Here is a 20,462-nt window from a genome sequence, read left to right on the forward strand (position 1 = left end):
GTAAAAAAAACTTACTCCTGACATCTCCTCTGTACCTACTTCCAAGCACCTTAAAACTGTGCCCACTCGTGCTAGTCATTTCAGCCCTGGGAAAAAGCCTCTGACTATCCACATGATCAATGCCTCTCATCATCTTGTACACCCCTATCAGGTCACCTCTCATCCTCCATCACTCCAAGAAGAAAAGGCCGAGTTCACTCAACCTAGTCTCATAAGGCAACATTCCTGTAAATCTCCTCTGCCCCCTTTCTATGGTTTCCACATCCTTCCTGTAGTGAGGCGACCAGAACTGAGCACAGTACTCTAAGTGGGGTCTGACCAGGGTCCTATGTTGCTGCAACATTACCTCTTGGCTCTTAAACTCAATCCCACAATCCCACTGTATGACTTCTTAACCACAGAAGCTTTGAGTATCCTATGGACTCAGACCCCAAGATCCGTTTGATCCCCCACTCTGCCAAGAGTCTTACCATTAATACTATATTCTGCCATCATATTTGACCTACCAAAATGAACCACCTCATACTTAACTGGGTTGAACTCCATCTGCCACTTCTCAGCCCAGTTTTGCATCCTATCGATGTCCTGAAACCTCTGACAGCCCTACACACTATCAAAACACCCCCAACCTTTGTGTCATCAGCAAATTTACTGTGTTTAGTCACATCCTCAAAAAATCCAATCAGGCTCATAAGGCACGACCTGCCCTTGTCAAAGCAATGCTGACTATTCCTAATCATATTATACCTCTCCAAATCTTCATAAATCCTGCCTCTCAGGATCTTCTCCATCAACTTACCAACCACTGAAGTAAGACTCACTGGTCTATAATTTCCTGGGCTATCTCTATGCCCTTTCTTGAATAAGGGAACAACATCCACAACCCTCCAATCCTCCGGAACCTTTCCCATCACCATTGACGATGCAAAGAACATCACCAGAGGCTCCTCCCTTGTGTCCTACAGTAGTCAGTGGTACATCTCATCCGGTTCGGATGACTTATCCAACTTGATGCTTTCCAAAAGCTCCAGCACATCCTCTTTCTTAATATCTACATGCCCACACCTTTCACTCCACTGTAAGTCATCCCAACAATTGCCAAGATCCTTTTCTGTAGTGAATACTGAATCAAAGTACTCATTAAGTACCTCTGCAATCTCCTCCAGTTGCACTGTCACACTTGATTGGTCCTATTCTCTCACATCTCATCCCCTTGCTCTTCACATACTTGTAGAATGCCTTGGGGTTTTCCTTAATCCTGTCCGTCAAGGCCTTCTCATGGCTTCTTCTGGCTCTCCTAATTTCATTCTTAAGCTCCTTCCTGCTAGCCTTATAATCTTCTAGATCTCTATCATTACCTAGGTTTTTGAACATTTTGTAAGCTCTTCTTTTCTTCTTGACTAGTTTTACAACAGCCTTTGTACACCATGGTTCCTGTACCCTACCATCTTTTCCGTCTCAATGGAACGTGCCTATGCAGAACCCCACGCAAATATCCACAGAACATTTGCCACATTTCCCTGAGAACATCTGTTCCCAATTTATGCTTCCAAATTCCTGCCTGTTAGCTTCATATATCCCCTTACTCCAATTAAACACTTTCCTAAATTGTCTGTTCCTATCCCTCTCCAATGCTATGGTAAAGGAGAGAGAATTGTGATCACTATCTCCAAAATGCTCTCCCGTTGAAAGATGTGACACCTGACCAGGTTCATTTCACAATACCAGATCAAGTACAGCCTCTCCTCTTGTAGGCTTATCTAATATACTGTCAAGAAACTTTTCTGAACACACTTAACAAACTTCACCCCATCTAAACCCCCCACTCTAGGGAGATGCCAATCGATATTTGGGAAATTAAAATCTCCCACCACAACAACCCTGTTATTATTACACCTTTGCAGAATCTGTCTCCCTATCTGCTCCTCGATGTCCCTGTTACTATTGAGTGGTCTATAAAAAACACCCAGTAGAGTACACTTCTCACGCTTTGAATTTTTTCAATGATTTTAAGTTCTCTGGCCTCCACTGCCTTATTTTCACCATGGACGTCCAGTCCCAATACACCTCCATCCCCCACCAGGAAAGTCTCAAAGTTCTCCACTTTTTTGGATTCCAGACCTAACCGGTTCCCCTCTACCACCATTCTCCTTACTCTCAATAATATCTCCTTTGGCTCCTCCCACTTCCTCCAAATCAAAGGTGTAGCCATGGGCACCCGTATGGATCCCAGCTATGCCTGCCTTTTTGTTGACTTTGTGGAACAGTCCATGTTCCAAGCCCACACAGGTATCCGTCCCCCACTTTTCCTTTGCTACATAGATTGCATTGGCGCTACCTCCTGCACGCATGCTGAGCTCATTGACTTCATTAACTTTGCCTCCAACTTTCACCCTGCCCTCAAATTTACTTGGTCCATTTCTGACACCTCCCTTCCCTTTCTTGGTCTTTCTGACTCCATCTCTGGAGATGGCTTATCTACTGATATCTACTACAAGCCTCAACACACACAAAATGCTGGTGGAACACAGCAGGCCAGGCAGCATCTATAGGGAGAAGCGCTGTCGACGTTTCGGGCTGAGACCCTTCGTCAGGATTTCCTCGTGTTTCCTCTACTACAAGCCTACTGACTCTCACAGGTTCCTGAACTATTCCTCTTCCCACCGTCCCCTTCTCGCAATTTCTCCGTCTCCGCCACATCTGCTCTCAGGATGAGGCTTTTCATTCCAGGACAAAGGAGATGTCTTCCTTTTTTAAAGAAAGGGGCTTCCCTTCCTCCACCATCAACTCTGCTCTCACCCCATCTACCCACCACCCCACTTGGGATTGGGTTCCTCTTGTCCTCACCTACTACCCCACCAGCCTCCGGGTCCAACATATAATTCTCCATAACTTCCGCCACCTCCAATGGGATCCCACTACCAAGCACATCTTTCCCTCAACCCCTCTTTCTGCTTTCCGCAGGGATCGCTCCCTACGCGACTCCCTTGTCCATTCGTCCCCCCCCCATCCCTTCCCACCGACCTCCCTCCTGGCACTTATCCTTGTATGCGGAACAAGTGCTACACCTGCCCTTACAATTCCTCCCTCACCACCATTCAGGGCCCCAGACAGTCTTTCCAGGTGAGATGACACTTCACCTGTGAGTCAGCCAGTGTGATATACTGCGTCCGGTGCTCCCAGTGCGGCCTTCTATATATTGGTGAGACCCAGTGCAGACTGGGAGACCGTTTTGCTGAACACCTATGCTCTGTCTGCCAGAGAAAGCAGGATCTCCCAATGGCCACACATTTTAATTCCACGTCCCATTCCCATTCTGGTATGTCTATCCATGGCCTCCTCTACTGTCAAGATGAAGCCACACTCAGGTTGGAGGAACACCACCTTATATTCCATCTGGGTAGCCTCCAACCTGATAGCATGAACATTGATTTCTCTAACTTCTGTTAATGCCCCTCCTCCCCTTCTTACCCCATCACTTGTTTATCTAATCCCCCCTTTTTTTCTCTCTGCCCCTCTCACAATCACTCTTTGCCTGTTCTCCATCTCCTTCTGGTGCTCCCCTCCCCCTTTCTTTCTCCCTAGGCCTCCTGTCCAATGATCCTTTCCCTTCTCCAGCTCTGTATCCCTTTTGCCAATCACCTTTCCAGCTCTTAGCTTCACCCCTCCCCCTCCTGTCTTCTCTTATCATTTCAGATTACCACTCCCCTTCCTACTTTAAAATCTCTTACTATCTTTTCTTTCAGTTAGTCCTGATGAAGGATCTTGGCCCGAAACGTCGACTGTACTTCTTCCTCTTGATGCTGCCTGGCCTGCTGCATTCCACCAGCATTTTGTGTGTTACCCAGTAGATTATTGACCGCTCCTGTTGTTAACTTCCACCCACACAGACAACCCCTCCATAACTTCCTCTTTTTCTGCAGCCGTGACATTATCTCTGATCAACAGTGCCATGCCCCCATCTCTTTTGCCTCCCTCCCTGTGCTTTCTGAAACATCTAGGTAACCCTAAGTAAGTTCAGCACAACTTTGTGGGCCGAAGGGCCTGTATTGTGCTGTAGGTTTTCTATGCTTCTATCTAAAGCCAACAAAGTAATCATTCCTGCCCCTGAGCCATCTAAGTCTCTGTAATGGTTACAACATCATAGCTGCAAGTACTGATCCACGCCCTAAGCTCATCCACTTTGTTCGTAATACTCCTTGCATTAAAATAGACACATCTCAAAGCATCTGTCTGAGCATGTCCCTTCTCTATCACCTGCCTATCCTTCCTCTCACACTGTCTCCAAGCTTTCTCTATTTGTGAGCCAACCATCTCTTCCTTCATATCAGTTTGGTTCCCACACCCAGAATTCTAGTTTAAACTCTCCCCAATAGCTTTAGCAAACCTTCCCACCAGGATTTCTGGTCCCTTTGGGATTCAAGTGCAACCCGTCCTTTTTGTACGGGTCACACCTGCCCCAAAAAAGATTCCAATGATCCAGAAATCTGAATCCCTCCCCTCTGCTCCAAAACTCCACCTCATTCTATTCCTATAGTCACTGTTACGTGGCACAGTCAGTAATTCCGAAATGACTACCTTTGTGGTCCTGCTTCTCAACTTCCTTCCTAACTCCCTGTAGTCTGGTTTCAGGACCTCCTTCCTTTTCCTACCTATATTGTTAGTATCAATATAATATATACCACGACCTCTGGCTGTTCTGCTTCCCACTTCAGGATATCTTGGACACGATCAGAAACATCCTGGACCCTGGCACCTGAGAGGCAAACTACCATCCATGTTTCTTTCCTGCATCCACAGAATTACCTGTCTGAACCCCTAAGTACAGAGTCCCCTCTCACTGCTGCCATACTCTTCCTTTCCCAACCCTTCTGAGCCACAGGGCCAGACTCTGTGCCAAAGGTGCGGCCACTGTTGCTTCCCCCAGGTAGGCTGTCTCCCCCAACAGTACTCAAGCAGGGATACTTATTGTTAAGGGAGACAGTAACTGGGGTACTCTCTAGTATCTGCCTCTTGCCCTTCTCTCTCCTGTTACCCACTTATCTGTCTCCCCAGGCCCCAGTGTGACTACCTGTGTATAGCTCCTCTCTATCACATCCTCACACTCTCTGACCAGATGAAGGTCATTGAGCTGCATCACCAGTTTCCTAAGGAGCTGCAACGTGACATACCTGGCACAGATGTGGCCGTCAAGGAGGCTGGGGGTCTCCCAGACTTCCCACATCTGACACCCAACATAGAAAACCAGCCTCACACACATACTTAAACACAAAGTACACTGCAGATGCTGTGGTCAAATCAAGACGTACAAAAAAGCTGGATGACCTCAGCAGGTCGGGTAGCATCCGTTGAAAGAAGCAGTCAATGTTTTGGGTCGAGACCCTTCGTCAGCAGAGGTGAAGAAGGAATCTAAAGGGAAAGCACTATGGGTAGTAGAAGAAGGCAGAGTTATGAGAGGTGATAGGCAGCTAGAAGAGGAGACAGAGTGAAGGTGGGATGGGGGAAGGGAGAGGGAGGGAATTACCAGAAGTTTGGAGAATTCAAAGTTCATACCAAGGGGCTGGAGACTACCCAGACGGTATATGAGATGTTGTTCCTCCAACCAAAGTTTGGCCTCATCATGGCAGTAGAGGTGACCATGTACGGCCATATCCAAATGGGAATGTGGAGGAGAGTTAAAGTGAGTGGCAACCGGGAGATCCTATCTGTTGTGGCAGACGGAGCGTAGGTGCTCGATGAAGCAGTCCCCCAATCTGCGTTGGGTCTCGCCGATGTAGAGGAGGCTGCACCGGATGCAATAGATTACCCCAACAGACTCACAAGTGAAGTGTTGCCTCACCTGGAAGGACTGTTTGGGGGACCGACAAAGTTCAGACAAAGGGTCTTGACCTGAAACCCTGACTGCTTCTTTCAATGGATGCTGCCCGACCTGCTGAGTTCATTCAGCTTTTTTGTACGTCTTGTCTTCACACACATACTTGCTGTCTGTATTCTACAGTTAACCTACTGTGCCTCAACCCATTATCCCGAAGCCCCGTTCAGCCAAAGCCTTCTACTGTCTCCCTCTACTCTGTCGCCCGCTCCATAAAGCTGTTTTCTTTTTAAACTCTTATTGCTGCTCTGATGGCCACGCGCTTGCGCAGTCTTCCCCCGATCAAACTGCTGAAGAAATAACTGTCTCCTTTGCAGAGGGATCTGCATCAGCTGGTAAAATGGGCTGAAAAATGACAGATGGAATTTAATGCAGACAAGTGTGAGGTGTTGCACTTCGGTAGGACCAACGAGGGTACGTCTTACATAGTCAATGGTAGGGCACTGAGGAGTATGATAGAACAAAGGGATCTGGAAATAGTGGTACATAGGGTTGTAAAGAAAGCTTTTGGTACATTGGCCTTCATAAATCAATGTATTGAATGCACGTGATAGGATGTTATGTTGAATTTGTAAATGACATTGGTGAGGCCTAATTTGGAGCATTGTGTGCAGTTTTGGTCACCTACCTACAGGAAAGATGTAAACAAGCTTTTAAAGATTACAAAGAAAATTTACAAGGATTTTGCTGGGTCTGGAGGACCTGAGTTAGAAAGATTGAATAGATTAGGACTGTATTCCTTAGAATGTATAAGATTTAGTGGCAATTTGATAGAGGTATACAAAATTATGAGGAGTATACATAGGGTAAATGCAAGCTGGCTTTTTTCACTGAGTTTGGGTGGAACTACAACCAGAGGTCATGGGGTAAGGGTAAAAGGTGAGAAGTTTAAGGGAATATAAAGTGAAACTTCTTTACTCAGAGGGTCGTCAGAGTGGGAAATGAGCTGCCACCACGAGTTGTACATGCAAGCTCAATTTCAACACTTAAAAGAAATTTAGATAGGTAAAATGCCTATAAAAAGAATTCAACCCACCTTGGAATTTCCATGTTTTATTGTTTTATAACATTAAATCACAGTGGATTTAATTCGGCTTTATTGACAAAAAACATCATGAACAATAAACTCTTGTGTCAAAATGAAAACTAATTTCTACAAATTGGTCTAAATTTATTGCAATTGTTAAAAATAATTGATTGCATGATTACTCACCCCCTTGAAGTCAGTATTTAGTAGGTGTGCCTTTGGCAGCAATTACAACCTTGAGTCTGTGTGGATAGGTCTCTTATCAGCTTTGCACATCTGGAGACTAATATTTTTTCCCCATTCCTCTTTATGAAACTTCTAAAGCTCTGTCAGATTGCATGGGGATTGTAAGTGAACAGCCCTTTTCAAGTCCAGCACAAACTCTCAATTGAATTGAGCTGGCCACTCCAAGACATTAACTTTCTTGTTTTTAAGCCATTCCTGTGTAGCTTTGGCTTTATCCTTGGGGTCATTGTCTAGCTAAAAAACAAGTCTTCTCTCAAGTCACAGCTCTCTTGCAGACTGCATCAGCTTTTCCTCCAGGATTTCCCTGTATTTTGCTGTATTAATTTTACCCTCTATCTTCACAAGCCTTCCAGGGCCTGCTGCAGTGAAGCATCCCCATTGCATGATGCAGTGACCACCATACTTTACAGTAGGGATGGTGTGTTTGGCTTACTCCAAACATAGCACTTAGTCTGATGGCCAAAATGCAAATTTTGGTTTCATCAGACCATAGAACCTTCTGGCAAACTCTAGCCGAGATTTCATATGAGATTTTTCAACAGTGGTATTCCCTCCCATCTCAGCCACTGAAGCTTGTAACTCCTCTAGAGTTGTCATAGGTCTCTTGGTAGCCTTCCTCATTAGTTGACTTCTTGCATGGTCACTCAGTTTTTGTGGACAGTCTGCTCTAGAAGATTTACAACTGTGTCATGTACTCTAAGGGATATTCAATGACTTGGAAGTTTTCTTTTTATCCATCTCCTGAATTGTGATCTTCAATAATCTTTTCATGGAATTGTTTGGAATGTTCCTTTGTCTTCATGGTTTACTTTTTGGCAGGATACTGACTCACCAACAGTTGGACCTTCCGGATACAGGTGTATTGTTACTACAATCAATTGAAACACCTTGACTGCACAGAGATCTCCAAAAACAGATCTCCATTTAACTAATTACATGACTTCTAAAACCAACTGGCTGCACCAGTGATGATTTGGTGTGATTTATATTTGTATTATGTTTGTTTCACATTTATAATTAATTTAGATCATTTTGTAGAGATCTGTTTTCACTTTGACATAAAGGAGTCTTTTTCTGTTGATCAGCGCCAAAAATGCCAAATTAAATCCATTGTGATTCAATGTTGTAAAACAATAAAACATGAAAACTTCATAAATACTTTTTATAGGCACTGTATGTGGTTAGTAGGGGCCATGGTTCTGGTGCGGGCTGATGGGAGTAGGCAGAGGCAGTTTAAATGGTTTTGGCCTGGACTAGATAGGCCAAAGGACTGGTTGCTAGGTTCTACTCCATCATGACTCTAATATCTTACAACAGATCCACTATTCCACATCTGTGCCAGAGTTTCTAGAGCAAATATGCACTTTTGAGATAACATGAACATTATTGCTCACAATGTACCAGGTAATGTCTCACTAAAACCTTTTTTAATTGTATAAAGACATCATTTAGATTCAAATCCTCTTGTAGTGAAAGCCAGCATACATTTGTCTTCCTGTCTGCTGTACTTGCATAGTAGGTTCCTGTGACATGTCATCAGCAAACTTATACACAAGGATATCCAGTGCTTTTCTCATTTAAAAACAATGCTGATAATGATTTTTCTACTTTACTACTACCCTCATTGCTAACCTGTCACTCAGCTCTTTGAAACATTTTTGCATCCTGATTACTCATATTCCTTCTTAGTTTTGTGTCTTTAGCAAATTTGTAAATTTATATTTGGTACCCTGATCTCCATGGTTGATATAAATTGTACTTAGTTGTGGCCTCAGCACTGATCCCTGCAATACACCACTAATTCACAACTGGATAACGGGAGAACTTATTAATTCTTACACTTTGTTTTGTGTCTGTTAGCTAACTCTTCATCTATACTGTCCATAATACATGCGCATTAACTTTGTTCACTAGTCATCTGTGACACTTAACTGAAGGTTTCCTGATTATTCAAATGTTCACTGCCTCTCTTCATCTTTTCTCCCAGCTAAATCCTTAAAGAAATCCAATTGATAAACTGAAAATTATTTACATAAATCCACATCAACACTCAATCATAATATAATAAAACTGGTAATCCCACATGTTTGGGATATTGAGGGTGAAGATTTTCCGGATAATTCATTTTTCAAATATTACACAGTAGAATGCTAGATCTTCCATATTGAAAGGAACAATGTGTGAAAGGATCACAACAACACAATCAGGTCAGTTTCACAAGGGCTCAACTGACAAAATTAGTTGGCTTCTGAGAACCAGGGTGACGAGTGGAAATTGGGCTTGGGATGAGGAAAGGAAGTGTGAAAAACATCATCTGATGAGCCTGGTGCTGAACAACGCTTTTCCTAATAATCAGAGAGCATATTATTGGAGTTTTATTGCATTGCTTTCTTGGTGCCTGGATGTCTTATCTTTTATTTCTGTGTTCTCACTAGTGATGTCTGGCTCAGGGTTTTAGCTCTACTTTTCTTCAATCTGCAGGAGTAAGTTCTAAGTCTGCTAGAACCACTCTCTACAATCCCAAACCCTGGAATGTGGATCATCAGATTCTGTCTCATTAACTTCCATAGTGTTTTGCTTAAATTAATACCAATTTATTTTCTTCTCCCACTTCCACTAGTATTCTTGTAGTTCTGCTTGATTCTTGTGTTTTCTACTGTGTAGCAGTAAATTTACTTAATTTCTCTTCCATTTCCTTATTCCCAATTATAAACCTTCCCATTTCTGCCTCTGAATGACCCACTGACAATTTCTTTTTAAAATCCTATAAAAGTACTTATCCACTAGTTTGGTGTCAGCCCATTTTTCCTTTCTTTATCAATGTCTTGGTCATTCCTTGCTGAATTCAAAAAGCTCCCAGTCCTCAGGTCTAATGCTTTTTCTACAAATTTTTGAAGGCCTTTGCATGTACTTTAAAGGAGTATATGTCGATTACACATTATGTATCACTTACTTAGAGAGCAGCCACATGTGTCCAATGATATTACTTTTACAGGTCTACTACTGCCAACCTACCCTCAATTATTTATAGTTCCCTTTGTTAAGATCAAACTCCCAGACTTCCACATTAAACTTTCTTTTCTCATAATGGAGTACAAGGTATAAAGTATTCTGTTCTCTGGTCATTTCCTCAGATTCCCAATTTCCCTCCAAAACGCCAATTCCATCCAGTCTATATAATATGTCCTCTGACTGTCCACACCATGGATATGAAATTAATTCACGGAGCATGAGAGACTAATGTCTTCAGAACTACTAGAAAATATCCATATAAACTGAATCACTTTAGGAAAAAGCATTTCATAAAGAAGAGCACACTATTATAAAGCAGGTGTAATAACTATTTTATAAACAAAAAGCTTACATATGTACACTTTTTACAGTACAAAAATTGTCAGATGCAACTCACAGTATATCTTTGCATATCAACATTACATTTGGTCTGCCTAACTGACAAGAAAAAATCCCTGAAATGCTGACTTCTTAAAATAGGTTTGTGTTCACATATATAAAAGAAGGACTGCTGCCAAGATTAAGGATTTGGTGAACTGTTGTAGATTTAAAGTCAATTTATCGAAAAAATCTGGTCCATTTTTTAAGCAACATACCTGGAAGATTTTGGTTGAAATCTACAGCGACAACTGAGAGTAGTTCATACATTGTTTTCTCGGTAGTTGGAAAAGTGACTCCATCAAGGGAAGATGAAACACCCAGTACCTTCCTACCATTAAATCTTCAAACAAAATTGTAAGGCATTTCACTAGAGTTGCGCTTCAGTATTTGGTGAGTAATATATTCTTTTTCAACGTATCACAATACAATTCAAAGTTTGATTGTGCAATCATGATTAGAAGTTTACAAAATGCCCAGAATGGTTTACAAAGATTTGCATAATCTATTTAAAATAACAGAAGCAATGAGCTCTAAGTACATTTTCTGTAGAAAAATAAATAGGATTCTAGATTTCCTTGTAAAACTTCAATTAGAGATGATCTCATTCCTTAAGCAACTTTAGTGAAACACTTTAAATTAGAAGTAGTTTTATAGAACCTCTACAATGCCTATTTTACATCTGGGGAGTGGCGGGGAAGGGAGAAATAGAGCTGTTGATAGAACAGAGTGGGGGTCAAATTTGGGGGAAACAGATGTATAGTTTGTTAAAATGATTTAATATATCAAGAACACTGACTTCTCAGAAAATCTTATAATCATATTCCCTCCTCCCCCCCGAGCAATGAAAACTGGATCTCCTTGTATATAAACCTGGTGTTTCATATATTAAATCACTCAGTAATTGAATGCATGTGAACAGAAAGTGGTGAGTTAAATGTGTACTGAGCTATCCATCAAATAATGTTTTGAAGAGTACATAACTTTGTCTTTGAAAAAGGGGCAGCTTCTCATTTCTTTACATGTTAGGATTTCTTCAGTGAGAATAAGATATCATATTCAAGACCCTATTGGAAATTCAAAGTCTAATTTCTGGTGAACTAGGTCTGAAATCAAAGTCTTATTTAAACTTCGGACTTAATAAACAAAATCATCCTCCTAGAAAGGCTTAGAGGGAGTGAAAAGCAAACTGTAAAAGAGTAACAAAGAGGCTAAAGGGGCCCCCTAAATTATCTACCACAACATGCTTATAGCTAACATGCAAACAGAATGTATAGTAACTTGACAATTTTGAGTTGGTATTGAACTGTCCCAGAGCAATGTTATTGGCTACCTACAAACACCTTTTGGTGGATCAATCTTCTAATGTTAACTCAATACTGCAGATAGTCTAATTAACTGGTGATATTCAGATAGTTGTTTTTTCACCAAGAAACAAGAAATGATCAAGGACAGATATTTTCAACAGCAACAATGTCATCTGTAATAAAAAATGATCACCTTAAATTTCTTTGTTGAAAGAAGGCAATGCAGTAATTTTGAGTAGGAAAGACTGCTAAAATGGAAGGATTTTGAAAAACAAATCAAAAATGGAAAAGGATTAGGCAATTTTAAACCTCTCAGCTCTTTGTAGGTCTGAACAACATTTCAAACAGCTTTGAAGTTCATATTCCTTAACTTGTCCAAAATTAATGCAAAACATTAAATATCACTCATACATAAATTAAACACATTTACAAAGGCACCACTCATTATTTGCTCATTATTTCTAGCACTGTAAGAAAAAATACACAAATGAATGCAGAAGTAATCCACAAAATAAAAACAGTTTAGCACACGTAATATATTTTACAATTACCAAATCAAAAAACAGACAGTGCAGATCAAATAAGCTGGAATCTTAATTAGTGAAGGGATAGTTATATTGTAAACCTTTAATAGCTGCCACTGAGACTGGAAGAATTGTGCAAAAATTGGTTCATGCTTATTACTAAAGTTATCGCCAGAATTTAATTGAACTCTGTCATGTGTTTGGTTGATACATAGAAATCAGAAACTATCCAGGTCTGCTAAAAAAAAAACAAATCGCAAAGCACATTTGCTGTTGACCCTGATGCACAGTGATATTTTCCAATGCATTAAGGATATATAGTTTCTGAGGTTGGATTGAGCAGTCAATAAACATCGGCTTGGAAGACCGAAGTGCAATTTGATGACTGGGATAAGCACCATTACGAGAAAATAATAGTGTGAACATAACCCTCATCACCCACCCAACAACCCTCCCACATAAATTAGTAAAAATAATGTGCATATCAAATCCCTGTAGTATAAATAAATGCATCTTAAAATGTTCTTGTGGTTAACAGTCAGTGACTCCATCCCATCAGATGACTTGCCTTAGCTTTTTCTGTCATTCGTCGCATTCTTCCTGATCGTGATATGCCAAGATTTAGGGGCTCATCAGCTGGTACGAAGCCATCATCAGAGTCATCATTGTATAAAACTGTCCTTCTGCCTTGGTTTCTAGTTCTAATTGTGGTACATTTATTTAATCCATCAACACACAATTCATCTTCATCAAACCAGTCGTCCAACAGTCGTGCCCGTTTATATTTGCTTGTTGGTGTGGTAAATTTGAAGCCTTTCTTTCTCCTCCTCCTCCTCTTTCTTCTTATTTCTACTCTATTTTTTATATTTCCTTTTGCTTTTGACTTCCTTCTCACAATCTTGCTGTAATCGTGATCTCCTTCAACATGATCTTTGTCGGCCCCTGAGATGGATTCTGGCCCACATTCAGATCCTGGGCCAGAAGTGGCTGATGCACCATTGTCTAATTGTGTAGCATAATTCATTTCCTCTTGGTTTGTACTCTCCAAATCACTTTCTTCTGAGTCACTCATTAACTTTCTTTTAGTGGAACTACGTGTTTCATGACCATTAACTAAAGAACCAATGGACAATTGATCTGAAAAAGAAATTGTAATCTAGTTTAATTTCAATAATATGAATGCCCTAATGCATTGCATACTTTGCAAACCTACTTTACAATTTTGTGGTAAGGTCATTGTCTAAGAATTATTTTATTGAGATTGAAATGAAGAAGAGATCTTAGAATGTCCTCTTTTTTCAAGTAATTTAAACTACATTCAAAACCATGTGGAAACTTGGGACATTTTTGGAAAAGAACTTTAGGTGAATCGAGATCTTTAGTTTTTGCTGAATAAAACTGAATGATTAAGCATAAGTGATAATGTCTTGAGTTCTTTAATTATAGAAAATTTAAGTCAATGGCAGCCCTTTCAGCTCCTTCTGTCCATGCAATGTGCAAAACTAATCTCACCTACCAGCAACAGGTTTGCAACATGCATGTCACAGCTAGGCACTTAATAAATGTGGCGAATACCACCCTTTTAGACAATGTATTACACACCTCTACCACCTATCCTCTATTCCTTCTGTGTTGCCCTAAGGCATTTGTTTAGCTTTATTACATTTTTGCTTTAGTAATTCATTTGTAATTATTTTCTAGTTAAAGTTAAGGATGTTGAAAGTAAATTCATTGTCTGTGGTGTATCACGGCATGCGATGACGTCACACCCGGTTTCGCCGCGTCTTGTGGGAAAATACCGGTTTGGAGAAACGGGAAGGAGGAGCTTGTGTGTGCAGGATCAGTGCGAGAAAAGTTTTCATTCTACGCACTAAGAAACATCATAGAAGCAACGCCATAAGTTCATAAAATAATCGATATGTTGAAGTAGAAATGTTAACGCTGATTCTGTTAAAAGTAATAACGGTTGATAAAATTTATGTTCTTTGTTATTTAAAGAGTTGCTGGATAGTTGTGTGGTGTACTTAAAGCTAGTCGATGGCGTAGGTAGATTCTGACTGTATGTCGTAGTTTTACTTTTGCAAGTATTTATGATGTAAATGCGATGCCAAGAAGGAAACAAATACCATATATATTTTGTATTGTTTTATCAACAGTTTTCACCATACATTAATGTGGAAGAGTGAACAGTAAACGGTTAATCTTACTGGGATCCTGCTTCATTGACTACGGTTTACCTCGGTGTTTGGTTCAGAGTTTTTACACCTGAATGAGAACACTACACCTTCTATCAAATAGTTAAGGATAATAGATTACTTTTATTTATTTTATCTAGGCTTCTCAATTTTCTACAGGTTGATTAAATCTCCCCTCAGATGCTTGTGCTCAAAAATAAATTACCAACCAATTGGAGGAGCATGGAAAAAAGATGCCAGTGGTTTTTGCAGACCCAGGCAACTTCTTTCAGTTCATTCACAAAACAGTTCATTCATCTTCTCTTCTTCCCTTTATTTTCAAGGTGATTTGGGATCTGTTGGAGTCTGTGATCCACAGGTCAAACTATGGTTCTTCAAAAGTGATGTGTTTTTGGACTGGATATGCGGCCTAGTCTTCACTGTCTCCAGGAACATGAGAAGACATGCGTTCTCAGGGAGTGGCCTCATGGATGACCCGTTTCCTCGCCAATTTTGCTGACCAAAGACTGAAACGTGGAGACAGCAGTGATGTTGCTAATTGCCAGCTGTCAGAAGGACCACTGTACTTGAGCGATCCCTCTCTCTCATTTGATGGAGAGTGAGAGCCTGTCGGTCCTCTAGATTGGGGAGGGTGTCTTGGAGGAGTGACACATAAGATTGTAATATTGGAACAGCGAGCAGGAGTGATCTCTCTCTCATGGAGTGTACAAGTTTTCTAGCACATAGGCATTTACAATCTGTACAGATGTCTTCAGATGAATGTCTGATCTCCAGCTGACAATGAGCCAGTTCATCTGAACTATTGGTCACAGTGCCAATTCTTAGCAGCAGTGCCTGCCAGAGCTTCAGATCAGAGGGTGGGCACCTCATCAGAGGCTCACACCAAATCATTGACCTTCCAACCATCTGCTAATTGGAATGCAGCCACAAACTGAAAACTCAGCAGGTAATTTTCGGTTCTAGTGCTTGAGACTCTGCTGAGATTTTTCACTATAACTGTTGGACTCAGGAAGGGGAAGGGTCTCTAGCTTAACCTAGGACTTGATAGTGGGAAGGAAGTGAAGAACGGACAGGGTACGAATTGCAAACATCTATAATTTTAATGCTTCACTTTTTTCCTCCTACACATGAACATTTAATGTTTTTAAAAAGTTTCTACTTAAAATGAAGCTATCTTGCCCGAGGACTTCTGGATCACTGCCTATAATATACAGTAGCTGTTGCAACAGTAGATAGCTCATAGACAATTATGTGGTACATCAACATAGGACAGAAAGATTGGAAAAAAAGGAAAGTCAAGTCAACCCAAGTGATTAAAAAAGTGATCACAGAGTTGAAAACCTTGTGTTCATTTTGCTTTTAATAAGGAATGCTGCTTGAGTGGCAAAAGTGGGACTCATATTCTTGTGGGAAGGTTTGCCAGTGCTTCACCGGGGGGAGGGTTAAACTAGAATTGCAAGGGAATGAGAACCAGAGTGGCAGTACAGGTCGTGGAGTGGTTGTGGGAAAATATGTTGTTAAGCTTACATACAAAGACAGGCAGTGAAAGGTTGAGCATGGTGGGAATAATGAGTTGCATGAACTGCATTGCAAGGAATATTGCGGGTAAGATGAATGAGCTTAGAGCATGGATTAGCACATGGAGTGTAGCCATTAGCCAGATTTAGTTGCAGGAGGGGCAGGACTAGCAGCTCAATGTTTCGGATATGATGGAGTGGGATGGATTAAAGGGGGAGGTGTGGAATTCCAAATCAGGGAAAATGTCATGGCAGTGCTAGAACATGACAGACAGGAGCTCATCCACTAAGGCTATATGGGTGGATCCAAGGAATAAAAAAGGGACTATCACTTCAGTGTGATTATATCTTTCAACTGTCAGAAACAATTAGAGGAGCAAGTTTGTAGAGATTGCACACAGTTGCAAGAAACATAACGTTGTGATAGTAGCTAATTTTAATTTTACTCATACTGACTAGGACTCCCATGTTGTAAAAGGACAGGCTGGGATAGTGTTTGCCTAATGTTTTCAGGAAAGTTTCTTTAATCAATATATTAAGGTCCCAACTAGAGGGAGCACAAATTTAGTTTTCCTACTAGGGAATGAGACAGGGGAGGAGTCAGAAGTTTGTGTAGGGGAACACTTTCGACCTAGTGATCACAATGCCATTAGTTTCAAGATAATTATGGAGAAGGATAGGACTGGTCCTCTGGTTGAGATTCTAAATTGGAGAAAGGCTGATTTCAATGGTATCAGAAAGGATGTGACAAGTGTGGAATGGGACAGGCTGTTTTCTGTCAAAGTAAAGTTTGGTAAGTGGGAGGCCTTCAGAAGTCAATTTGAGTACAGACTTTGTACTTTCCTGTCAGAATAAAAGCAAGGCTAACAGGTTTAGAGAACTTTGGTTTTCAAGAGGTATTGAGACCCTGACAAAGCAGGTACAGGCAGCAAGTAACAAATGAGGTACCTGAGAGGTATAAGAAATGCAAAATAACACTTACGAGGGTAATCAGGGAAGCTAAAAGAAGGTATGAGGTTGCTATAGCAGGCTGGTGAAGGAGAATCCCAAGAGCACCTGTAGATATATTAAGAGCAAAAGGATAGCAAGGGACAGAATTGGTCCTCTTGAAGATCAGCGAGGTCTTCCATCTACAGAGCCGAAAGAGATGGAGGAGATCTTCAATGAACTTTTGCATCTGTATTTACTCAGGAGACAGACACAGAGTCTATAGAACTCAAGTAAAACATGAACCACATAGGGTTTATAGAGGAGGAGATGCTTGCTGTGGTGAAGCAAATTAGGGTGTATAAATAAAATAAAAATAAATCCCCAGGGTCTGATAAGACATCTCCTCACACCTTATGGAAGACCAGTGTACAAATTGCAGGACCTCATAGGTGAGGTGCCAGAGGATTGAAGGATAGCTAATGTTCTGTTGATTAAGTAAAACTAGGAAACTATAGGCCAGTGAACCTGATGTCAGTAGCGGGTAAATTATTAATAGGTATTCTAAGCAACTGGATACATTGTATAAACATGCGGATCAACAAGGCCTGATTACAGATAATCAACACGGCTTTGTGCGTTAGAGGATGTTAGCAGGAAAGTTGATGAAGAAAAGGCAGTAGATGCCTCATGAGCCTGATTGAGTTTTTTGAAGAGGTAACAAAAGAAATTGTTGAGGGTAGGGCAGTGGATGTGGTCTACATGGACTTTAGCAAAGCATCTGACAAGATCCCTCACGAGAGACTTATCCAGAAAGTCATGAGTCATGGGATAAGTGGAACCTTGGCTGTTTGGATAAAAAATTGGCTTAAAGGAAGAAAGCAGAGGGTAGTTGTGGAAGGAAAGTATTCTGCCTGGAGGTCGGTGACTAGTGGAGTGCCGCAGGGATCTGTCCTGGGACCCCTGCTATTTGTGATTTCTATAAATGACCTGGATGTAGAGGAGGAAAGATGGGTGAGTAAGTTTGTGGATGACACGAAGATTGGAGGAGTTGTGGATGGAGCTGTAGGTTGTCGAAGGTTATAAGAGGATATAGACAGGCTGCAGAATTGGGCAGAAAAATGGCAGATGGAGTTCAATCCGGACAAGTGTGAGGTGACGCATTTTGGAAGGACAAACCAGAAGACTGAGTACAGGATTAATGGTCAGTTACTTAAGAGTGTGGATGAACAAAGGGACCTTGGGGTTCAAATCCATACATCCCTCAAGGTCACTGCACAGGTTGATAGGGTAGTTAAGAAAGCCTATGGGATGCTAGGCTTTATTAATAGGGGGATTCAGTTCAAGAGTAGAGAGGTCATGTAGCAACTCTACAAATCTCTGGTCATACCGCACTTAGAGTATTGTGTTCAATTCTGGTCACCTCATTATAGGAAGGATGTGGAAGCTATGGACAGGGTGCAGAGCAGACTTACCAGGATGTTGCCTGGTTTGGAGAACAAGTCATATGAAGCAAGGTTAGCAGAGCTGGGACTTTTCTCTTTGGAGCGTAGAAGAATGAGGGGGGACTTGATAGAGATTATGACAAGATTATGAGAGGCATAGATAGGGTGGATAGTCAGTACCTGTTTCCCAGGGCACCAATAGCAAACTCAAGAGGGCATATGTACAAAATTAAAGGAGGGAAGTTTAGGGGAGACATCGGGGTAAGTTTTTTTACACAAAGAGTTGTGAGTGCCTGGAATGACTTGCCAGGGATGGTAGTGGAGGCTAAAACATTAGGGGTATTTAAGAACTTCTTGGACAGGCACATGGATGAAAGAAAAATGGAGGGTTATGGGGTAGTGTGGGTTTAGTACTTTTTTTAAGGATTATATGTGTCGGCACAACATGGAGGGCTGAAGGGCCTGTTCTATGGTTCTATGTTGTCCAAATAGACATCAGTAAGGCCTTTGAAAAGGTCCCACATGGGAGTCTGGTCAAGAAGTTCAGTAGCGTGGTATGCATGATGAAGTAGTAAATTGGATTCAACATTGGCTTCAAGAGAGAGATAGCAAGTGGCTGCATCTCTGAGTGGAGGCCTATGACATGTGCTGTAGGAATTGGTGTTGTGTCTGTTGTTTGTCATCTTTATCAAGGATCAGGTTAAACTGGGTCAGCAAATTTGTGGCGAACACGTGGGGGGAAGGTAGTGAGCAGCAAGGAACACTATCAAAGCTTGGACTGAAAAATGGCAGATGGAACTTAATACAGAAAAGTACAAGATGTTGCACTTTGGGGTGAAAAACTGTGAATTACATGGTGAGTGGTAGAGTACTGAGGAGTTCAACAATACAGAGGGAGGTGGGAATACATATCCACAATTCTTTGAAAATGGCAGAGGTAGATAGTGTCTTTTCACTGGCCTTCATCAATCAAAGTACTGATTACAGGAGTTGGGATGTTATGTTAAAGACATTGGTGAGGCCTAATTTGGAGTACCGTGTACAGTTCTGGTTCCTACCTACAGAAAGATATCAAAAACATTGAAAATTGCAGATAAAATTTACAAGGATGTTGTCAGAACTTGAAGATCTGAGTAAGGGAAAAGGTAGAATACGTTAGGATTTGCTTCTGTGCTGTAGTTTCTCTTGACTCCATGACACTAAGGAGAAGGTGCTTAGGAAGCTGAAAGGTCACTCAGACCAGATGGACTACACCCTAGGTTCTGAAAGAGATAGTTGAAGAGATTGTGGACACTTTACTAATGACCTTTCGAGAATCACTTGATTCTGGAATGGTTCTGGAGGACTGGAAAATTGCATCTGTCGCTCCTATCACTTCTGAACTATCACTTCTATATAACTCCACTCTTTATGATGGGAGGGAGGTGGAAGAAAGGAAACTACATGCCTGACTTCAGAGGTTGGGAAGTTGTTGGAGTCCATTATTATGGATGAGATTTTAGGTTACTTGGTGGCACATGATAAAATAAACCAAAGTCAGCATGGTTTCCTTAAGAGGAAATCTTGGCCCAACAAATCCGCTGGAATTCTTTGAGGAAATAACAGGCAAGATAGACAAAAGAGAGTTAGTGGATGTTGTTTACTTAGATGTTCAGAAGGCCTTTGACGAGGTGCTGCACATGAGGCTGCAAAACAAGCTAAGAACCAATGGTATTACAGGAAAGATACTACCATGGATAAAAGATTGGGTGACTGGCAGGAGGAAAAGAGCGTGGGAATAAAGGGAACCTTTTCTGCTTGGCTGGTGGTGACGAGTGGTGTTCTGCAGGGATCAGTGTTGGGACTGTTTCTTTTCAATTCATATGCCAATAATTAATGGCATGAGAATAGGGTTGAAGGATAATAAATCAACTATGATGGAATGGGCTGACTGGTCTAATTCTGCTCCTATGCCTTTGGTTTTAACTCATATAGTTTGTAAGTATATACTGCATTGCATATTGGCAGCCAAA

The 20,462-nt window shown here is 41.3% G+C and overlaps 1 protein-coding gene across 6 annotated transcripts in view; it reads right to left on the reverse strand.

Moving 5' to 3' along the window:
• Positions 1 to 20,462, reverse strand: part of brwd3 (bromodomain and WD repeat domain containing 3) — a 340,825-nt gene that overhangs the window by 22,552 nt on the left and 297,811 nt on the right. For 4 of the 6 annotated variants that reach the window (XM_073058687.1, XM_073058689.1, XM_073058690.1 and 1 more), the window contains one exon: positions 12,935 to 13,503. The exons of 1 other annotated variant lie outside the window; for it this stretch is intronic. In XM_073058687.1, coding sequence (XP_072914788.1) covers positions 12,935 to 13,503 — 569 coding nt within the window. Of the gene's footprint in view, positions 1 to 10,472; positions 13,504 to 20,462 lie in introns of those variants that run through there. One more of the 6 variants, XM_073058688.1, reaches the window with a different exon arrangement.

The sequence above is a fragment of the Hemitrygon akajei genome, chromosome 10 (assembly GCF_048418815.1).
Source record: "Hemitrygon akajei chromosome 10, sHemAka1.3, whole genome shotgun sequence".
NCBI classification, from domain to species: domain Eukaryota; kingdom Metazoa; phylum Chordata; class Chondrichthyes; order Myliobatiformes; family Dasyatidae; genus Hemitrygon; species Hemitrygon akajei.